The sequence below is a fragment of the Bradysia coprophila genome, unplaced genomic scaffold (assembly GCF_014529535.1).
Source record: "Bradysia coprophila strain Holo2 unplaced genomic scaffold, BU_Bcop_v1 contig_193, whole genome shotgun sequence".
Lineage (NCBI taxonomy): Eukaryota > Metazoa > Arthropoda > Insecta > Diptera > Sciaridae > Bradysia > Bradysia coprophila.
This window is the reverse complement of record NW_023503456.1, coordinates 1801732-1819616: the sequence shown is the minus strand read 5'-3', so window position 1 is coordinate 1819616 and position 17885 is coordinate 1801732. Positions and strand designations below refer to the sequence as shown.

At 38.1% G+C, this 17885-nt stretch overlaps 1 protein-coding gene and 1 long non-coding RNA gene across 2 annotated transcripts; both read left to right on the top strand.

Moving 5' to 3' along the window:
* The first annotated feature begins 11045 nt into the window (after positions 1-11045).
* LOC119075206 lies at positions 11046-11563 on the top strand. Its single transcript, XR_005087331.1, has 3 exons — positions 11046-11168; positions 11234-11337; positions 11400-11563. It is a non-coding gene; the product is annotated as an uncharacterized LOC119075206 (long non-coding RNA).
* A 2290-nt stretch (positions 11564-13853) lies between these two features.
* Positions 13854-15574, top strand: LOC119075190 (lariat debranching enzyme). Its single transcript, XM_037181582.1, has 2 exons — positions 13854-14313; positions 14382-15574. Exons 1-2 carry the CDS (start codon positions 13941-13943, stop codon positions 15533-15535), a joined length of 1527 nt encoding a protein of 508 aa, XP_037037477.1. The 5' UTR covers positions 13854-13940; the 3' UTR covers positions 15536-15574.
* Positions 15575-17885: the final 2311 nt, after the last annotated feature.

The window sequence follows — 17885 nt, the reverse complement described above, 5'->3', positions numbered from 1 at the left end:
TTAGTTTTTCTCGCATGAACGCATAGCGCAATTACGAAAGTTCGTACGAAGTACCTCTCAAATAAAACCAACAATTTACGAAATTATTTAAGGAACCCAAATTTGCTTTGCCAATTTTCGGTATTCAAATGAAATAAAAACTAACAAAATCGGATGAGATTTACTCGATTTATGTGCAAAAAACACTTAGGGTCGAGTAGCAGCCTTAGCCCAATGACCTGATTCTAAAACTCTTTCCACAACACGCTATTTGGTGTGCAATTACCTGACAGACAAAACAAAAATAAGAGAAATCGGATGAATTTTCCTTCATTTTTACCGATTTATATCGTTTTAATCAAAATCCAATATGGCCACCGGCAGCCATTTTGTTAGGACACCGGAAACAGTACGACCGTTTTTCATTCGTTAATACCTTTCAAACAAAAAAAAATTCATGAAATTCGGTCAAAATTTACTCGAGATATTGTCAAAATACACTACCTTCACTGTACGGCCGAGTAGCCGGATATGAGCTCACTCCAAGGGACCTAGCTCACGCTCCGGTCAACCGAATTTCATAAACGTTTTTTTTACCTGTTTGGTACAGTCAATACCAATCTAATAAAGCAAAAATAATCGAAATCTGTTCAAATTTAGCTGACCTATGTGGGGAAACTGCTTGGCGCCCGTTGCCTTGCTCACACCAAGGGCTCATTCTTTGTTATTTGTACTAAGGGGGACAGACATTTCATTCAATCGTTGAGTGAATATCCTGTGTAGATCAAGCGTTGCATCCTTATACAGGACGTTTGGGATCACTAGAAAATACCCCCAGCTGAAATGCCTATAGACGAATTGCTAAAACACAACGAAACATAATAATAGAAAAGAAAACAAACAGAGCTTTTGCTCTTCCCTACCCACTCATGGTTCACGTAAAGTGATTTCAACAAAGACGACAGAGCTGTTTCGACCTCAGGATTCAGTGGCGGTCTGAGGATAGCGTGATCTATCCATCATCAGTTGTTTCCACTGATCCCTTCCCAAGACAGCGACAGTAAAACTTTCGATTGAACAAGTGTTTGAAAATTTACTTAGAGAATTATTCATCAACTGATGGAAATACGGGTAAATTTGGAACGCTGCTAAGAAATTCAAAACCCAGACGCAGCAAAAAATCAAGTAAAAGCAAAAACGTAACCAGAAGAAAATCAAACTAACAAAAAGTACGAAAGAATCTCACCATTTTTCAAACAAACTGCATTCATCCAAGCCACATCCATCCAAATTGAATTCATCCAAATTGCACTTATCCAAATTCCATTTCCAAAAACACCAAATGTACTTTACGACTGTAGTGCCCCTTACTATATTAAGTAAGAGAGAAGTAAGTTCTCTCTCTTTAGTATAAGAACCATGAATATGTTACTTAAGTGAATAAAGAATCATTCCATATAATATTGTCAAGCAGTGCGTTTCACTTAATACAACTCTCCCGTTAAGACTATATATACCAATTATGTATATATACATGGCGACAGTGACAGTGATATAAAAAAAAAAAAAAAACGATAAGTGGTCGGGTTAGTGAAACCGTTGTACTGCAAAGTAAATAATTATTAATAAAGTGAATCATTAAATGAATAAATTATGGGCACATCTGACTCAAAGCCGCAAACCGCCACAACGGATGGTACTAACAGTAATACTGATGTTAATAGTGTCAATATAATTCAAGAATTTTCCGAACACAAAACCAGCACTGGCATTTGTTTATTAATAATAGTGGTACTATTGGCAATTCACTTTATCTATAAATTTTACACGTTACATAAAAAGTGTATCGTAAAGCGTGAGAGACAAGTACGCCAAATTTGAATATTGAATATAAAAACAGAAAAATAAACCACGAACAATATTTGACGGGATTTGAAAAATAAATGAACAAATAACATTACTGGAATTGATGGACATCCAAGAGCACAGGCACGAAAATTCGTACAAATTTGGTCCGTGGGGTCCGTGGAAAACAGGAGAACATTGCTAAGTCAACAGCGAAGGCACAGAAAATCATAGATCGCACAGGCGCGTAAGGTCGTACAAAATTTGGCCCTGGGTAAACAGATACACATAGCAACAGGTATGAGTTATGGAAATTAAAATTTGATTTTTTTTTATAAGAAAATGTTTTAAATTTTGAAGTTTTTATATGTAACGACACGCGATTGAAAATTATATTTTATGCTTACGTTTTAAAATCGATGTTATATGAGAACGATTGTTTATTTTGCGACAGGATGTTGAAATATTAAATACGACGAAAAGTTGTTCTAATTAAAAAGAAAGAAAAAATATTTTTTTCTGATGTCAGCGAATTTAACACGCGCAGTTTTGAAATTCTTTACACGCGCAGTTTTGGAATTATTTTTTTTTTCGCTTACAATCGGTATTTGGTATTATTTTATGAAAGAAATACGATACTAAGTTTGGGACAGGATGTATAAATTTTGAAAATAATTGCAACATTGTGATTGATAAAGCAAACAAAGCGTATTTAATGGTACGAAATGGAAACGTTTGAATCAAAGCCTTTATTTGATTTAACGGAATTTTTAATTGTTTATTTTTCAATTTTATTTTTCTTGATGGTCTTGTCATTGGTTTTAATTTGGTTTTATTGTCAAGCCCGAACGAATAGATTCATTTGATGTGTTTATATTGTTGGAAATCTGGTGAAGTTGATACGAATAAGTATTTTTTATTTGGCAAAGTATGACTACATGGACACAATTAAGTACTAAATTAGACGAACACAGAATAGAATTTGAAAGAATTTATAAATGCCTGAGTGTTTCAATTAAAAGGAAAATTCAACGTGAAACTTTCGATAAACATTTACAAGACATTATTGAAGTATATAACGCTGCGACAAAGTTGATAAGAACGCACGATCTGCAAGAAGACCATTTGACTTATTGTACGGAATTTCACACAAAAATTAGAGATCGTCTTCTCAAATTGTTTGGAACTTTGAAAGTACACATTGTAGTACCCCCCGGAGTAAAAGAAATTGACCCAAAAGTACTTGATAAAGGTGATTCAGACTCAGATTCAGAAATGGTACAATCAGCTGAAGAGTTTCTTGCCTTGGCAGGAAAAACTATCTCTAGGAATTATGCAGGTGACCCATTAGCCCTTACAGCTTTCATAAACTCTATCAAACTTCTCGAGAAGATGGCAGGTACGACGCACGTTACCCTTTTGATAACATATTTAATGACTAAGGCTATGGAATCAGTCCCTGAAGATCCACAAACTATTCAAGAAATAATTGATGGACTTAAAGTAGGCATTAAACCTGAGACGTCTAAAGTAGTAAAGAGTAGGTTACAGGCTTTGAAGTTTGACAGATTCAAGGGTCAAGACTTTGCCCTTGAAGCGACGAAATTGAGTGAAGCACTCCAAAGAGCTTTAGTGTTGGAAGGTGTTGGTAAGGTCAAAGCACGAGAAATGTGTGTAGATGAAACTATTGACATGTGTCGGGCGAATGCTCGAAGTGATCTGATTAAAGCCGTATTATCAGCGTCTCAATACAATGATCCTGATGAAGTAGTTGCTAAACTGATTTTAGAATCGTCTACCGAAAAGCAGGAAAAGCAAGTGTTAGCATACAAGGCACAGTTTAGAGGTAAACGGGGAAAAGGTAGAAGCCGTGGTGGTTACGGTAATTACGGTAATAATTATGGAAACTATAATAAATGGAATGGTGGAAATAATAATTACCATCAAAACGGCAATGGTCGAGGTAATAATGGTAGAGGAAGATCCTGGAATCGTGGCCGTGGTCGTGGTCGCGGAAGTTATCAGAATTATCAAAATTATCCGAATCACTCAGTTAGAATAGTCGAGGCTTTGGGAAACGAGGAAGCCCCTCAGCGATACCAGCAGCTGGGGGAAACAACAGCAATGATGCCGTATCAGTCTCAATAGTCCAAAGGAAGGTTCTATCTATGAACCCAAACTACTCAGATTTTATAGTTTTGAGTAGTTCGATTTCAAATAAACAATGCACATTCCTAATTGACACGCAGGCGGACATAACTCTCTTAAAAATTTGCGCAGTCCGCCCAAGAGCGCTATTAGATGTAGAAAATTTGATTGACATAACAGGAATAACGGAAGATCCCATAACGACTTTGGGTTGTACGAATGCGACGTTGGGTAATGACGATTTTAGAGTAAATTTTCCAGTACATGTAGTACCAAATGAATTCAATATTCCGTCAGATGGGATCCTAGGTAAAGACTTCATGAAACATTTTAGATGCAATATAAATTACGGAGATATGACGTTTAGATTTACATTAAACGAACAAATGATTACGGTACCAATAAGGGAAGGTCCCGAAGTAAATACGATAGTTTTACCCGCGAGAAGTGAGGTAATTAGACAATTCAATTTGAAAAAAGAAGTGTTAGAACCCCAGTGGGTCGATTCTTGGGAAATTAGTGCAGGAGTCTTCACAGCTCGCACAATAATTAGCTCAGCTCAGCCGTTGATCCGAATTCTCAATACTACGGATAAAGTACAAATAATGAAAAATGACCGTCTACCAATTCAGAAGTTGTCAGATTATAAGGTTTACACAACGAAAAAGGAAATCTCTTCTAAAGAAAGGACAGAAACTTTACTGAAAATTTTAGAAAACAAAGTTCCTAGTTACGCTAAAGAACAGCTTTTCCCGTTGATAGAAGAATATGCGGACGTTTTCGCATTAGAAACTGACAAGATGACCACAAACAATTTTTATGAGCAAAAATTAAGGTTAAAAGATGACACACCGGTTTATATAAAAAATTACCGTACACCGCACAGCCAGATTAATGAAATAGAAGCTCAGGTGAATGAATTTTTAAAAAATGACTTAATAGAACCAAGCGCATCCGAGTATAATAGCCCTTTGATTTTAGTCCCGAAACCCCCTTTGAATGGTCGTGAACGATGGAGACTATGTCTGGATTATCGCCAAGTTAATAAAAAATTAGTGGCAGACAAGTTTCCACTGCCTAGAATGGATCAGATATTAGATAGTTTGGGAAACGCAAAATGTTTTTCGGTCATTGATTTGTTCCAGGGATTCCACCAGGTGCCATTAGAAAAGAATTCCAGAGACATAACGTCTTTTAGTACTAGTACTGGGTCATACAGATGGAAAGTTTTGCCTTTCGGGTTAAACGTTTCACCGAATTCATTTACTCGCATGATGACAATTGCCTTTTCAGGTATCCCCCCAGAACAGGCATTTCTCTATATTGATGATGTAGTCGTGATAGGGAAAAGCGAGAAGCATCATTTACAAAATCTCAAAGCAGTATTCCAAGTGTTGCGAGACAGAAATTTGAAAATACATCCTCATAAATGCAAGTTTTTCGAGCCCGAAGTAACCTTTTTAGGACATTTGTGTACTCCTGATGGCATATTGCCAGACCCTAGGAAACACGAGAAAGTTAAAAATTATCCAGTTCCCACAGACAAAAACGCTGCACACAGATTTGTATCATTCGCAAATTATTATCGACGTTTCATCCCACATTTTGCGACTATAGCAAAACCATTGAACAATTTGACTAAAAAAGACGTGACCTTTGAATGGACTGAACAATGCCAAGAAAGTTTCGATACATTAAAGGAAATTTTGACAAAACCACCAGTTTTAGCTTACCCAGACTTTTCTAAGACTTTCATAGTCACAGTCGACGCCTCAATAACAGGTTGTGGGGCTGTACTGAGTCAGCTACATGACGACAATGATCTACCAATTTATTATGCATCAAAGTCATGGTCTAAAGCAGACGCAGTGAAGTCGACTCCAATTCAAGAATGTTTGGCCATTCACTTTGCCTTGACCCAATTTAGACCTTATGTGTACGGAGTACCGTTCCGAGTCCGTACAGATCATAAATCACTTATTTATCTATTTACGCACAAGACTTTGTCTCCTAAACTTATTCGTATTAGGCTGGACCTCGAAGGCTACGATTTCACAATAGAACACATTAGTGGAGCTAAGAATGTAGTGGCCGACGCCCTATCGCGATTAAATATTAAAGATTTACTAGATTTATATGGAAAAACAAAGACAGTATATGTTATGACAAGATCCAAAACAAGAAATTTGAAAAAGGAAAATGAAATGACGACCAATGAAAATTTAAATAAAACACAAGAAATAAGTTACGTACCGGTAATTGAACAATTAAATGCGCATATAAATAAAAAGATACCTCGAATAATGTGTACGCGTACAGAAGGAAGTAAAGACGAGGTAATAGAGCTCAATATATACGAAAATTATAAGAAACTGATCAGTATGAAAGTTCCGGTAGAAATACGCAATGATTTATCAATTCTCGAGAAAGTAATTAATAGTTTACAAGAAATTGCGATAAAGAAAAATTTTAACGAAATTCAGTGGTCGCTAAACGATATTATGTTCAAATTTGTATCAATTAACGTTTTTAAAGAAATTTGCAAAAATAAATTGAATAAACTACGAATAGTGTTAATTAAAAGCCCGATTTTGATCAATGATAAGACAAAACAAAATGAACTCTTAATGTACTTTCATGACAATCCGATTTTTGGAGGACATGTAGGTCACAAGAAACTCTACGCAAACTTAAGGAGTTATTATGCCTGGAAAGGCATGAGGCGAGATGTTGCCTCTTTTGTCAAAAGTTGTACGAAGTGCAAACTAACGAAAGTCAGTGTGAAGAACAAAGAAGCCCTCGTATTAACAAATACTCCCCAGGCCCCCTTTGATGTAGTAGTGATAGATACCATAGGCCCATTGCCTACTTCCCTTAATGGAAATCGCTATGCGATTACGTTAATTTGCGATTTAAGCAAATACTTGGTAATCATTCCTATTCCGGACAAACAGGCTCTTACGGTAGCCAGAGCTATTTTCAATAATTTCGTGTTAATCTTCGGCCTGATGAAACAGGTCATCACCGATCTGGGAACGGAATATGTGAATTCAGTGTTAGAAAGACTATGGGTCCTTTTCCATGTGACCCACAGCAAATCCACTGCTTATCACCATCAGACAGTGGGTACAGCAGAGAGGAGTCACAGAACGTTTAACGAGTATGTCAGAACTTACATTTCCGGTCAGCTCGATAACTGGGAAGAATATTCAAAATATTTCTCGTTCTGTTATAATATCTCCCATCACGCGTCTTATGATTTCAAATACTCCCCCTATGAATTGATATTTTGTAAGAGCCCAGTGCTCCCATTCGATTGGATGGATGGTCGAATTGACCCAATCTATAATATCGATGACTTTAGCAGGGAAGCGAAGTGCAGACTACAAAGAGCACACGTAGACGCCAGAAATCTTATTGACAAGATGAAACTAAGGAACAAAATGAACTATGACCGTTCTGCCAAACCGATAGAATTAGAGTTAAATAATAAAGTAAAGTTGTTTAAGGAGCCATATGATAAACATTCGGAACGCTACGACGGTCCATTCATAGTTAAGGATATCCAAGGATCAAATGTTACGATCACAGATGGCGACAAGTTTTTGAAAACTGTGCATAAAGATAGAGTCCGAAAATATGAATGAATCGTCACAAAAATAAAAGAATGATTTTAATATTTTTATGATTTTATTGTGAAGTTTTATTTTTAAATTAAGGTTAAAGATTAAGGGTTAATTTACAATTTAATCTTTATTTCAATCTGCAATTCAGTTTGAAATTATGTTATCATAAATTTCTTTAAAAAAAAAAAGGGACGGTGAGAGTCGCAATCTCACAAAGTGAAATCAAATCCCAAAAATTAATAAATTATAAGCAATGGTTAGTTTTAAGACTAAGAAAAGTTTAACTTTCAAAAGGAAATAAATAATGTACGAAATAAATAATAATACGATTGGCATACACCAATCTAGCCGAAGAGGGATGGTGTAGTGCCCCTTACTATATTAAGTAAGAGAGAAGTAAGTTCTCTCTCTTTAGTATAAGAACCATGAATATGTTACTTAAGTGAATAAAGAATCATTCCATATAATATTGTCAAGCAGTGCGTTTCACTTAATACAACTCTCCCGTTAAGACTATATATACCAATTATGTATATATACACGACACGAAAACTCATTCCATCACAGGCAACTCCGTTTTGCACGAAAGTGTTGCGTATATCGAGGATAACTCCGTTCGTATCGAAAAGTAGTGAACGCTAAGGATGCACTAGTAACAGTACAGCAAGGGTGCAGTTAACTAAAGACTTTGGTAAGGGTACGTGCAAAACGGAGTTGCCTGTGATGGAATGAGTTTTCGTGTCGTAAAGTACATTTGGTGTTTTTGGAAATGGAATTTGGATAAGTGCAATTTGGATGAATTCAATTTGGATGGATGTGGCTTGGATGAATGCAGTTTGTTTGAAAAATGGTGAGATTCTTTCGTACGTTTTGTTAGTTTGATTTTCTTCTGGTTACGTTTTTGCTTTTACTTGATTTTTTGCTGCGTCTGGGTTTTGAATTTCTTAGCAGCGTTCCAAATTTACCCGTATTTCCATCAGTTGATGAATAATTCTCTAAGTAAATTTTCAAACACTTGTTCAATCGAAAGTTTTACTGTCGCTGTCTTGGGAAGGGATCAGTGGAAACAACTGATGATGGATAGATCACGCTATCCTCAGACCGCCACTGAATCCTGAGGTCGAAACAGCTCTGTCGTCTTTGTTGAAATCACTTTACGTGAACCATGAGTGGGTAGGGAAGAGCAAAAGCTCTGTTTGTTTTCTTTTCTATTATTATGTTTCGTTGTGTTTTAGCAATTCGTCTATAGGCATTTCAGCTGGGGGTATTTTCTAGTGATCCCAAACGTCCTGTATAAGGATGCAACGCTTGATCTACACAGGATATTCACTCAACGATTGAATGAAATGTCTGTCCCCCTTAGTACAAATAACAAAGAATGAACTCACGAGTCGGTCATCCGAATTTTAAAAACTTTTTTTGACGATTGGTATTGTAAATAACTTTTGTTTGACGTATCACTTACAACTGTAGCATTTAAATATCTGGAGATATCATTGAAAAACCCTAATTCGCTAATGGGGCCCCAGCTCGGGAGGGGTCGACCCAAAATCGCCCATCTTCGAACTTAAAACAAGCCATGTATATGATCACATATATTTTCAACGCCTGTCTAAAATTGAAGTGTGTACCAGGGAGCTTCAAGATTGCACAAGTAATTATGTTGAGAAAACCCGACAAGCCAGCTGAGAAAGTTACATCGTATAGACCAATTTCACTCCTACCAACAATCTCAAAAATTTTCGAGAAACTACTGATCAAACGTATAAAACCTTTTCTGAATATCCCTGATTTCCAATTTGGTTTTAGAAACAAACATTCAACAATAGAGCAAATTCATAGATTGACTACTACAATTGAAAGAGCGTTCGAAAATAAGGAATACTGCCCAGCAGCATTTCTAGATGTATCACAGGCATTTGATAAAGTATGGCACGAAGGACTCATTTACAAATTGAGCAAAATACTTCCAGAAAACTACTGTAAATTGCTTGAATCATATATGTCGGAAAGGAAATTCCGAGTGAAAGACGAAGAAACTTATTCCAACTACTATCCAATCATGGCAGGTGTACCACAAGGAAGCGTACTAGCTCCTCTCCTTTACACGATATACACTGCCGACATACCCGTCTCAGAGAACTCTTTCATTGGCACATTCGCTGATGACACAGCGATTATGGCAACGGATTCATCTCATAGTGAGGCTGTTAAAAAACTGCAAGAATCATTGGATAAAATAAATCAGTGGACCATCGATTGGAAAATAAAACTCAATGAGTCAAAATCTAATCACGTCACTTTCGCATTGCGTCGCATAAATAGCAATCTCAGCATCTTCCTAAATGGAAATCCAGTTCCACAGGCAGAGTCAGCAAAATATCTGGGACTAAATTTGGACAACAAATTAAACTGGAAACATCATGTGAAACAGAAAGCACAACAAATTAAACTGAAATCAAGACAAATGTACTGGCTAGTTGGATACAACTCACAACTGAACCTGTATTGCAAGAGATTGATCTACAAATCAATATTAGCAACAATCTGGATGTACGGTGCAGCACTCTGGGGTGCGCTAAAAAATCAAACATCGAAGTCATCCAAACATGCCAAAACAAATTTCTACGAATGATCACCAACGCATACCGTTTTGTGACGAACACAGAGATCTAGAAATAAAATGGGTAGCCGAAGTAATTCGAGAATATGCCATCAAACACTAAACGAGGCTGTTAAACCACACCAACATAGAAGCCATTCTCCTGCTCGACATCACAAGCGAAGTAAGGAGGCTGAACCGACTCAAACCACACGAATTGACGTAATGAGGAATCCGAACACTTCAATTGGGCCCGGTCAATGGATCGTCAATCCACTCACGTTTTACTAATTTCGATGCATTCGTAAAGAAATTAGTACACTTCATCAGTAGTAATAAATTAACGTCAAGCTAAGATTGTACTATTCATACCAATAAAGGTGTTTTTTGAAGAAAAAAAAATCTTCGAACTTAGCCTTTCTTTTGACATTACCAAACGGAAAAAAAAAGAATTACCAAAAAAAAGTTTTGATTTACTCCAGCTAGTGCTAGAGGGTTCACGGACGGACGGACGGACAGACGGACATTTTTTTTATTGCGGATTCATTATCTATGAACATAGGCAAATGCTTTGCACTAACCGTCTGCTTCTAATTCGACATGTTACAAACGGCATATTAACCCTATAAGCCCCCAGTACTTCGTACGGGGCTAAAAACTTTCACTCTGGTAATGGTATATTAGCTGCCCCTAATATAGCTTTACCGATAGCGTCGCCAAAACAAGTCTTTGTTATTACTAACAACTTATTGGTTATCTCTTCAGATATTCGAAAATACCTAAAACTAATTAGTCTAGTTTGTCTTAGGAACAAACCACGAATGAAATAGAACTGGAAATTTACTCAAATTTGTATAAATAAATCAAGGCAAACAGACGTTTTAGTGATTCGTCGATTGTTTCTCTTGTCGTAAACATGAAATCCATTTACGTTTGTGTGGTGATGTTGGCTTTCGTTTTGTCATTGGGTAAAATTGTGTTAATTAGTTGGAAAAAGATTTTGAATTTTTAACGAATTAAACTTTTGTTGTAGCAATGTCTGATAAAGTGACATCAATTGGAGGCGGCCGATGTGAATGGGGTCCTAGTTACTGGTGTCTAAGTGAAGAAAATGCACAAGAATGCGGTCCCGGTGCAGTAAGTGAATGTTTCAATGAGAATGGAAATGTTGAATCTTTAATTTCTGTAATTCCTTTTAGGTTGAATACTGTGCGGGACAATACGGTCGACTGAAGGATCAGTAAAGCTGTAATTGAGGTTTTGCACATTTTGATCGAAAAATATTTTCTACCTATTTTTTAATGGTAGTAGTCCATAAATACACGTGTAATAAATTCATAATGCGTACTAAGATACTACACTACATCCACTTTTCTTCTGCAGCAAAAACAGCAAAAATTTGACCAAAGAAATTCTAGAAACAAAATTTTACCAAAAAAAAAATTTGCGTCACAAGTGGCAGATGTTGAGGAAAGTACTTTTAAGAAATTTTTTAAAATAGGCAAGAATATGTCCTAATACGTCCGAACCATCTGCCACTTTGTGACGCAAAATTTTTTTGGTAAAATTTTGTTTCTAGAATTTCTTTGGTCAAATTTTTGCTGTTACAGTTTTTGCGTACAAGCGCAGAATGCGTCACCTCCAGCGATATCAGTTGTTTTGGAAGTATGCACAGGGACTTGCGTCACTTTTACTCTTTTGAGTGTTTAGACCCGTACGAAGTACTGGGTTCTTATAGGTTTACGCATACGTTTGTAACACGTCGAATTGGACTCCCTGAGTAAGGGGAAACCTTTTGTGGTTGTCTAGAGATGCCAAATCAGTGAAAAAAAATGTCCGTCTGTCCGTCTGTCTGCACGATAACTTGAGTAAAACGCATCCGATTTTGAAAATTCTTTTTTTTCCCGTTTGGTAATGTCAAAAGACAGGCTAAGTTCGAAGATGAGTGATTTTGGATCGACCCCTCCCGAGGTGTGGCCCAATAAGTGCTTTACGGTTTTTCGAAGATATCTCAGGACATTTAAACGACACACTTGTCAGTGATACGTCAAATAAAAGGTATTTACAATACCGATCGACAAAAAAAAAGTTTATGGAAATCGGATGACCGACTCGTGAGTTAGACCCCTTGGTGTGAACCAGGCACAGGGCGGCAAGCAGTTTTTGCTTGTAGGTCGGCCACATTTGAACATATTTCGTCTGTTTTAGCTTTATTAGATAGGTATTGACCGTACCAATCAGGGAAAAAAAGTTTTTGAAATTATGTTCTCCTGAGCGTGAGCTAGGTCTCTTGCAGTGAGCTCTTATCTGGCTACTCGGCCGTACAGTGAACGTGGAGAATTTTGTCAATATCTCGAGTAAATTTTGACCAAATTTCATGAATTTTTTTTTGTTTGAAAGGTATTAACGAATGTAAAGCATCGGTAAAATTTCCGGTCTCCTAACAAAATGGCTGCCGGTGGCCATATTGGATTTTTAAAAAAGAGAGTTTCTGTTAACATGGAAATAATTTGTTATGTGTGTGGGGTGTTTCAGGCATTCCATATATGGACATCTACTTATAACTATATACAGGTATATTGAGCTATATACAGGCATATAGGGCTATATGATATACATCTGTGAAATTGCACGCTTTTTGGAAACACCCCATCTAGACCGCACACTTTTGCACGATTTTCGGAAACCCCCCTCCCCCCTTCATGTGCGTGCGCACTATTTGAATGTCCCCAAAAGATGTAACTCTGGTTGGACGTAAGGACTGGGGTTAAACAGAAATGGAAGTAGCTTCTGATAAAATTAAACTTTACTCCAAAAAAGATTCGGTCGAGTAGGGATTTACTCCCAAAATATTAGGATCACGGTCCATGTTTCTATATGTGAGTCTACATTCATTTAAGACAAGACCTGTAAATTTAGAAATATCAATTTTATCAGCGAGGATCTTGATCTCAAAGATTCGAAAATGAAGTAACACGAATTTCTCAGGTGGCGCAAATTTTTCCAAGAGGGCGGTGCCCCCGGCGTCCCAGCTAGATACGGCCTTGAATGGTAAATATCCACGAAATGTGATAGCAGTGAAGTTGATGCACAACAAAATAGAACGCTGCCATTAGTCCACGAAATATTCCAGAAGAGGGATTCTTTTGAAAAACAGCCTACCGAAATCGGACGAAATCAAAAACCGAAAATTTGTTTTCTTACCAATGTTTCTCCAGTTACGCGAGCCGTACATGGTGGTGTGGGGTATCATTTGAAAGGTAATTTTATGTGCTTTTGGGCCAAATAGGGTCTTATGGGGTTTGGATGCATATGCGATGAAATATGAGAAGTTGAAATGTTTAAGTGCCCATATTTCATCGCATATGCATCCAAACAAACATCTATTACATTTGAGCTTAGTTTCCAAACAGCACTTACCTGTAGCAGTAACTGAGTTTGTGTCATTGCTCTTGAGCTCTTGCTCTTGAGTATTTTAATGAACTAAACGTCTACTATCTGTTAATGCGAAAATGAAATCCCCAACCTCTCTATCACAAATTTTAAAGAAATTGCGCCGATGCTGTTCACTTTTTGTTACTACACGATAAGGCAGTGATGGTTAGTGACGTTAGTGACGTTAGTGATGACATTATCGGTTGTCAAAGGCTGTCAAAGTTGTCAAACATGTTTATATTTTCACTTTTGAAAACAGTTTTGTACGGCTTGCACGGCCTCTGATCATCAACAAACAAACAAACATGAAAATTGCAATCGAAGGCTGTGCTCATGGCGAGCTAGAGAAAATCTACGACACAATCGCATTGATCGAGAAGGAGCAAAACTACAAAGTTGATCTGTTATTGTGCTGCGGCGACTTCCAAGCCACGCGTAACGAGGACGATCTCCATTGCATGGCGATACCGAAGAAATTCTACGACATGTGCACCTTCTACAAATACTACAGCGGCGAAAAGGTGGCGCCCATCTTGACCATTTTCATCGGCGGAAATCACGAAGCGTCCAACTATCTGCAAGAGTTGCCGTACGGTGGTTGGGTGGCACCAAACATTTACTATTTGGGATATGCCGGTTGCGTTAATGTCAATGGGATTCGAATTGCTGGACTGTCGGGTAAGTGGAGCGTGTTTGCTGCACGGGTGTCTTGTTATTGACTCATGTTCTTCTCTATACGATTGTAGGCATTTACAAAGGATTCGACTTCTTCAAAGGACATTTCGAGTTTTCACCGTACTCGGAGGATACCAAACGCAGTGTCTATCACATTCGCCAGTTGGAAGTGTATCGCTTGAAGCAATTGTCCGGCCAAATTGACATTTGTATGTCGCACGATTGGCCGCGTGGCGTTCATAAATACGGTAACGAACAGCAGCTGCTCAAATTCAAACCATTCTTCCGGGACGACATTGAGAACAATAAGCTGGGCAGTCCACCCAGTCACGACTTGCTGATGCACATCAAACCAAAATATTGGTTTTCCGCTCACTTGCACTGCCAATTCTCGGCGGTCGTACATCACGACGACAGTGACACGGACACGAAATTCTTGGCGTTAGATAAATGTCTGCCGAAGCGACGTTTCCTCCAAATTCTGGATGTCGATAGTGACGACGGCGACGTCAAACTTTCTTATGACTTGGAATGGTTGACGGTGTTGTATGCCACAAATGACCTGCTGAGCTACAAAAACTTGTCCAACTACATGCCTGCCGATAGTTCCACACCCACCGATGCGCAGAAGGCATTCATTTTAGAGAAATTCCAAAACAATTTGGTTGTACCGACGGATTTCTGTCGAACTGTTGAGCCATACAATCCGGAGAGCCGGAAAGACCATCCAAGTCAACAGAAAGCGCAACGCAATCCACAGACGACGACACTGTGCAACCTATTGGGTATAGACGATCCAGTAAGTCTTGCGATGCACATCAATGGCCACGAGTTGAATGACTCCACCTACAACGATTCGGCGATGAACAACGATTCGTTGATGTCGTCGGACAGTTCCTTCAATACGAGCAGTGAAGTGACACCGCTGAAACGGAAATCGTTGCTCGACACATTACCGCCACCAAATTGCAGCACACCGTCGTACAATCCGGATCAGGTCGACATTGATGACGATATTGATTCATCACCGTTGGCCGATCAACTCGTCGCTGTTGAGTCGCCCATCCGCGATACGAGTGGAACAGATGGAATGGATTCAATGCTGCAGAACAGTACGTTGTCATCATCGATGGAAAATAACGACGTGGAGTGTTGCGCGGACTCCATTGTGCCGCTGAAGAAAAAGTTCAAGAGAAGAAATGCATCGATTTACGAAGCCGAGTAACGAAAATTAAAGGAAAAAAACTTTTTTTTATTTTTGTTTAAAAAACGGAGTGTTTTCAATGGGATCCTGAGGTCTCCAATCGTGCGACGAGATTCTGAAGACGACGACGTGACAAAGGTAAGTGGGGAGGAGAGCTAGGGTCGTGTGAGTCTTCAAAGTTGTGATGCAGTTTGACTATATTGTACTTGCCCACACTGATGGGTATACACAGTTTAGATTACGCCACAGGTGCATTTTGTCCGCGATTTTTTTTTTGACCCCGTACGAAGTACTGGGGGCTTATAAGACCGGTATGTCGTTGGTAACAAGTGGAGTCAGAAGCAGATGGCCAAAGTATCTGCCTATGGTTATAGATGATGATTCCTAATGCGTCCACAACCCAACTAATTCAGTAGCTATATTGCCTGCAATTGCCCTAGCGCGTAAAGTAACATTTTTACAGAAAATGTTCATCTTATTTAAAAAAATCAGTAAAAATCACTTGGGGCAATAGAGGGAACCAATCTACCACCATAATGCCGAAAGTCGTAAGAGTCCTCAGTACTTCGTGATGGTATTGACTACTCTAATCGGGATTTTTTTTGAACTAGGTAATGTATTAGTTCACAAAGTTACACGTCTCCTCATGGTCCACAAGTTCTAGAACTGTAGGGATTTCTGAAGTTTTCTGGATTCCTTCTGGACATTTGATATTATTGAGGTATTGTAGTGTCACAACAAACGACCATTTGCAGGTGATGAGAACGCTTATTGAGAAGTGTCGTGAATACAACATCGACATAGTCTTGCTATTCATAGACTTCGAAAAAGCTTTCAATTCAGTGGAAACATGGTCGGTATTGGACGTATTAGACGAATGTAGAGTAGACTCAAGGTACTCCAACACAATTCGATATGTGTACTGAAATGCTGCTTCATGTATCCCAACAAAAATCTCTTCGAGAAAAGTGTGACGCAGTCTTTGAAGTACAATTTCTAAAATGAATGATATCGCTAGAGTTGACGCTTTCAGCTTCGTTACGAAAAAATTAAATTTTACACCCAATTAGTTCAAACAAGCTGGCTTAGGTTTTCTCATCATCTGCCAAATAATTTTTACAAAAAAAATTTGACTGAAAACAACCAAAATTTTACCAAAAAAATCTGCGTCGCAAAGTGGCAGATGTTCAGGAACAGACCAGCAAGAAAATTTATTTACGAAAATCGAAAATTTGACGAAGAAAGTAATTCTCTATCTGCCACCATTCAAAAAATACCTCTAAAAACATAATTGACCCACCCATTTCCAACTTTCGACATTTTTCACATATGCCCCTCTGTTCTACTCGTAAAACTCTGAGACTTTGCCGAAGAAAGTAATTCTCTATCTCTCATAACCCAAAAAGATATTAGTCCTTTCATCCTACGCTCGAGTAGCTCAAAATTTGGTCACTCTAATCACTCTAGCTCAAACGAATCTGACCCGATTTTTTAAATTATTTTTTTGTTCGAATCGTGTTACGAATACCTTTCATTTGATGGGTCGCACGCCTCTGTAGGTTTCAATACAGCTAAGCTACAGCCGAAAACGCGTTCCCGACCCTCGAAAACCACACTCAGAAACCACTTCGAGGCAAATAAAACAAAATTCTGGTTTTTCCTGGGGTAATGGCGTAACACATTTTCATTTTTATGCCCACCCTGAGGTTCCTGCAAAATTTCATGGAGATTGGCTGACTAGTTTCCAAGATCGTCCGTCGATAGATAGAAAGATAGATAGAAACATACAGAGTAAGTTGAAAGATTTTGATTGTTTGGGAAAAGTCAATTTGGTGTATTTTGTATGAAAAATGACCAACTTCAAAACGATGTATCTCCGGTAATTTTAAACCTACATAGTCGAGTGATAGCTCGTTTTGCTCGTATTTGAAGCGAGAATATGATAGAATATGTTTTGTGGTGATATAAACCAAAGGGCAGAAACTGAAATGTTCGGCTATACATAGTTGCCGCGTCTCAAAAAATTTTCTTCGTTCTTTTTTTGGAAGTTAGACTGCGTCAAGTCCTCCGCTAACGCTCCGGACATGATAAAACTTCATAAGAGCACGGAGAAATTCAGAATCGGCCGAGGTGTAAGGCATGGTGACACCATTTCACCGAAATTATTCACGGCGATTCTGCAGAGTGTTTTTGGGAAGTTAAACTGGAGTAAAATGGAAATAAAGATAAATGGAGAGTACCTGAGCAATCTCCGCTTCGCTGATGACATTGTACCGATAGCAGCGTGTCTTGGTCAGGCTCAGCTTATGCTACAACAGTTAAGTGAAGAGGCAAGCAAAGTTGGCCTCAAGATGAACTTATCGAAAACAAA

Excerpts from the sequence above, each read along its gene's own strand:
- LOC119075190 (XM_037181582.1), top strand. The coding sequence starts at position 13,941 with ATGAAAATTGCAATCGAAGGCTGTGCTCATGGCGAGCTAGAGAAAATC. Across the intron at positions 14,314-14,381 it reads TCGAATTGCTGGACTGTCGG|GCATTTACAAAGGATTCGAC; the intron begins GTAAGTGGAGCG and ends ATACGATTGTAG.